This window comes from Morone saxatilis, unplaced genomic scaffold (assembly GCF_004916995.1).
Source record: "Morone saxatilis isolate NCDOM2014 unplaced genomic scaffold, NCSU_SB_2.0 Contig21, whole genome shotgun sequence".
NCBI lineage: Eukaryota > Metazoa > Chordata > Actinopteri > Moronidae > Morone > Morone saxatilis.
Window position 1 is genome coordinate 16,395,720 of NW_023339774.1, and position 4,791 is coordinate 16,400,510.

At 39.2% G+C, this 4,791-nt stretch overlaps 1 protein-coding gene across 1 annotated transcript in view; it reads right to left on the bottom strand.

The window, feature by feature from the left end:
- Positions 1 to 4,791, bottom strand: part of LOC118332665 (lipoxygenase homology domain-containing protein 1) — a 29,874-nt gene that overhangs the window by 6,839 nt on the left and 18,244 nt on the right. The window contains exons 28-35 of the mRNA XM_035668060.1: positions 4,044 to 4,206; positions 3,573 to 3,727; positions 3,239 to 3,448; positions 2,125 to 2,248; positions 1,789 to 1,997; positions 1,469 to 1,654; positions 635 to 762; positions 418 to 535 (exon numbers count right to left, since the gene is read on the bottom strand). Of these exons, the coding sequence (XP_035523953.1) occupies positions 418 to 535; positions 635 to 762; positions 1,469 to 1,654; positions 1,789 to 1,997; positions 2,125 to 2,248; positions 3,239 to 3,448; positions 3,573 to 3,727; positions 4,044 to 4,206 (1,293 nt within the window). The remainder of the gene's footprint in view (positions 1 to 417; positions 536 to 634; positions 763 to 1,468; positions 1,655 to 1,788; positions 1,998 to 2,124; positions 2,249 to 3,238; positions 3,449 to 3,572; positions 3,728 to 4,043; positions 4,207 to 4,791) is intronic.

Sequence of the window (4,791 nt, forward strand, 5' to 3'; positions counted from 1 at the left end):
TGTGTGTGTGTATTTGTCTGTGTGATATAATAGATTGATGATCCTGTGACCTATAGCATACGATGCCAGGGTAAAAACACAAACCTGTGACTGCGTTGTACTATTGACTTTGGGAGAAGCTAGCAGTTGCTGTCCTGCTTTTTATGCTCCTGGTTTTATGTTTTATGGATGAGATCTGCAGTTTCTTCTTCATAGCCAATTAACTCTTGACAAGAACAGAAAAAGAAAACTTAACTTCATTCTGGAGACTCAAACCTGCTTAAAGATTTCCTTTTGTTGTAATCTTTGACAGTTATCTTGCATGTAAACTTCTTCTCAACACATGTCTATCTGTCTTGGCTCCCTTGTGTTTACAGGTCCCCCAAGACCTGTAAACACACTTTGATTTGCAGGAATTCCCCTTTAAGGTGAACTGACCTTATCCAGAAACCAGTCAGGTCGACTGCCAGAGCCATCAATACGAAGCCTCATTTTCCTCAGTGGGGCAATGTCATCGATCTCCATGTTGAAAGTGTCTTCCTGACCACGCTCAAACCTGTTATCCACCACACAAAAAACACAGAAATGATAATGTGCAGCATAATGAAACAGTTTCTTTATTCTTATTTTGCTTCTGATGTCCATGTTTGGCTACCTGTCCTCGTTCTTCTGCAGCAGCATCTCCTCTGTGCTGCCATTGGCTCCAAACACAGACATGTAGATCAGGGTGTCTGTTCCTGCGTTCTGCACATCTCCCGTTACTACGGTCACTTCGTAAATAATCTGACATGAAAATATTTGACATTTTACTCACTAAATTTTCTTCATCTCTCACGAGCAGTATTACCTCTAAGACATCACTAGACAAGGATTTAACATTTTCTTGCAGCGGATGAACAATATACATACAATTATATTTTTAGCAATTGTAAGGGAACAAACCTATCTGATACCCAGTATTATTGTATGTAATTTTCACCCAATTTATTTAAGAGCCACCAAGGTTAAAGGGCTCCACACATTTAGAGACATAATCCCATCTAACAGTGTGTACAAGACTTTCTAAAAATCAGCTAGGATAAGCCCTAGAAATGTTTCATTTTCATAAAAATCACAAATATTCTAGAGATGTCTAATACGTTCACCAATAAATCTACTTTCAATAAATGCATGTATATCAATAATGTTGTTATGTAATTCTAGTGGCAGTACATTTAGATAAGATTTTAGTGTCATACCACAATAATGTTAAGGATCTCCATTTTTTTAGATAGGGAAAAATGTGAGGTACTTGCACGCAAGGGGGGGGTTTGTTAATGTACTCAAAATTTTCTCAAAATCCAATCTAAACCAGGAGAATTACCAGATTTTAAAGTATTAATTGGAAATTGATTCATCACTACTCTGTTGTAGTAATTTGCTTTAACTGTGATTTTATGTTCTCAGACATATGACTGTGCTTTGCAATAATTTATTCACATTTGCATACCTTCTGGGAGATGGAAATGGCCTCTGCATCCAACACGTTGAATACTCTAGAAGTTAAACCATCTCCTCGATCTTTGGCCAGCCAGCACTTACAAGCAAAGATATATTTGACCCCTTTGGTTGGCACAGCAACAGAGAGCTCATCAACCAGCCAGCAGCTCTCAGGAGTGGCCCCATCATGGCCGAGCTGCAGGGAGGGAGAGAAACAATCACTTCAAGCAACGTGGGTGTATTTTTCTGAGTGTTCGTGTGTGCATGGATGCATGAGAGTGCACAATCGTCACTGAAACTCTAAAAGCTCCCCCCCCCCCCTTCCCTCACCTCGACCTTTTTGATCTCCTCCACGTCTGAACCGCGGCACTCAAAGCTCTCCAGAGAGCCGGCCTCAAAGCCTTGCTTCCCGTCCAACAGGTCCAGCCACAGCCTCTCTGTCTGGGTGTGATTGGACCCGACAATGATCACATAAGCCCTGCTGGTGGTGCTCGCATCGCGCTCCAGTCCAGTGCAGATGGTGATGTGGTATGGTATGACTGCACAGGAAGAGCACAACACTTATTCATTCATGAGATTATGTAAAGATGTAAAATTAGAATATTAAGGACAAACATTCACAGAGCAGAAGATGAATGCAGTTTTAAGATTTGTGAGTTTTCTTACTCGGGAGCTCAATTTCTTCCTCCTTCTTCTTCTTGTTCTTTTTGTTCATGTTACTGTCAACACTCTTCAGTGTCAGGGCTGAGTTCTTCTTACTGTTAAGGCTCTCTCTAACTCCTTCATAACCCTGAAAGAACAAAACAAACACAGTGATGCAGACAAACACAGATACATGCTAAAATATATAGAAACAATTAATTACATACAAATACATAATTACATTAATATAGAATTAATTTGGCAGTAATGTATACAATAAAACATTATGCAGTCTAATTGCACATAATATACTCCTAATGTTGGCTATGCAGATAGTTGCAGTTATATATTTCATTTGGAAACCCCAATACAGTGAAGGATAAGGGTAAATTTAATTTAAATAAAAAATATTACATCTGAAAAAAGATTAGTTTTGATTATTTAACTGACTTCACTGGGAACAGTGACACTTTTTCCAAGTAAAGCTTGTCTAATTACAAATGTTCAAAGTGAAGTCTGAGGATTGGGTAACCAGGATATTCTTTCTGGAAAGGCAAGATGTTCTTGGTCCACCACTTTGGTCCAAACTGATGTATCTCAACAACTATTGGGTGGATTGCCATGAAATGTATTACAGATATCCATGGTGCCCACAGGATGAATCTTAATGACTTTGGTGATGCTCTGACTTTTAAAGTAGTGCCACCTGCCCATCAGAATTTGCCCAATACTTTGGTTTGTGAATAAATACCTGCAATATTAATGACACTCCTATTAGCTTCAGCTGTACTCTGTTTTTAGTGGTTATTACAAATGTTAGCAGGCTAAGACAGTAAAGCAAGATGGTAAACATGGTTAACATTACATGCTAAATATCAGCATGTTGGTATTGTGAGCATGTTAGCATGCAGATATTAGTACATTTAGTACATCCTCACAGAGCTGCTGGCATGGCAGTTCAAATGTCATTTTTCATTCTTTATTGTATTGGGATGAAAAAAAATCCAGGTTAATCGATATCTTAAATCCTTATCATGAAACCATTATAGTGTTTCAATTTTTAAGGTGCCTTATGCTTTTTATTCTCCTTTCAGCTGTATATTAATATCTACCTACTCAGAGATATCTTTCATGCTACCTTGACATAGAAGAATCTCTCAATGCGCCGGTCCTCCCTCTTCCTGGACAGCCAACGTTCACATAAGAAGAGAAAGACCTCCTCCGTATCCTCGTCAACCACCTCCACCTGGTCCAAGTACCAGTCGGCACTCATCATACTGTTATCATGGCGAATTTTAATCCTGAAAACCTGTCCTAGGTCGATGGCCTCTATAGTGAATTTATCCACCTGGGGAGATAACATGTGTATAAGTATAATTATGTAATTTGTACTTTTTATTTTGATATATTTGCTGTAATTAAATTTTCCAGAGTAAAAAGTACAGATGGTGGAAATATGTGTGCTTTCTTACAGATCCTCGTTCAAACTTGTTGCTGTTTGTCTCTGACTTGCTGAGCTTCCTCTCCCCAGTGTCCCCTAGGTCCCCGTAAATTGTGAGGAAAACGGTGGCGTCAGTGCCGGCTCCATACACATCACCTGTCATCACTGACACTTTGTATGTGTGAGCTGTAGCGGGGATGGATGATGATCACAAACAAGCACACGGGATCGGTTTGAGACAATTGGCAGATTTTAGAGTGAAAAGAAAGCAATTTTCCATCCCGGTTTGAGGCCACTGATATAACAGAGATTCATTCAGGGTTGAATCTCTGTTATATCAACGTTTTTAGTTTCCAAACTAATGCTCAGAAAAGTGGGGAAAAGACAGGACACAACAGGGAGACAAATCCTGCAGATATCCCTCCATGTTTGTGGGTATAAATATAATTGAATGCATTGTTTGTCTGTGTTTGTCTGTGTATGTCTGTGCATGTTGACATACTCTCCAGGGCATCTTCCACCTCGACCTCAGTGACTTTCAGGTTTCCGTCACGTGAAAGTTTCTCAGTGATGATGTCAGAGGGCACCAGCTCTCTCACTGTTTCTCCATCGTCCTCAGACTTGGCGAGCCAGCGCTCACATGGGAAGATGACAGTCTCTGAACCCTACAGAGAGAGAAAGAGAGAGAGAGAAGAGAAGAGAACGAGAGAGAAGAGAAGGGGGAAGGCGTGCCTTTAAGGAGAAATCAAGAAATCATGAACACAGTGTCTTTCCCTGTGTCTTGACTCGGCTCAGTATGGACAGTGCTTGGATTACCCTCCATCATATCTTGAAGAGAACAATCTCCACCTACTGACCAAAAAATGATGCTTCTGTCACAAACAACAAGAACCAAATAACTAACTAATAAATATATATATATATGTTGTTTATTAAGCATTAAGATATAGATACTGAAACTTTTATCAGTTATAAGTCTGATCTATCTCTATCTTTTGAGATAACCTGATGTTTATATTGTGGTGGTGTAATCACTCTTCTGTCTGGTGGTGGGTTGGTTATTTGTACTACTGCACTTAAGTATAATTTTGAGGTACTTGTACTTGAATTCTCTGCTTGATCTTTCACCTTTAATGCTACTTTATACTTCTAATCCTCTAAAGTTCAGAGGCAAATATTTTACTTTTAATTATGTAACAGCTTTAGTCTCTAGTTACTTAACAGATTAAGCTTTAGTATCCAAAACGTAA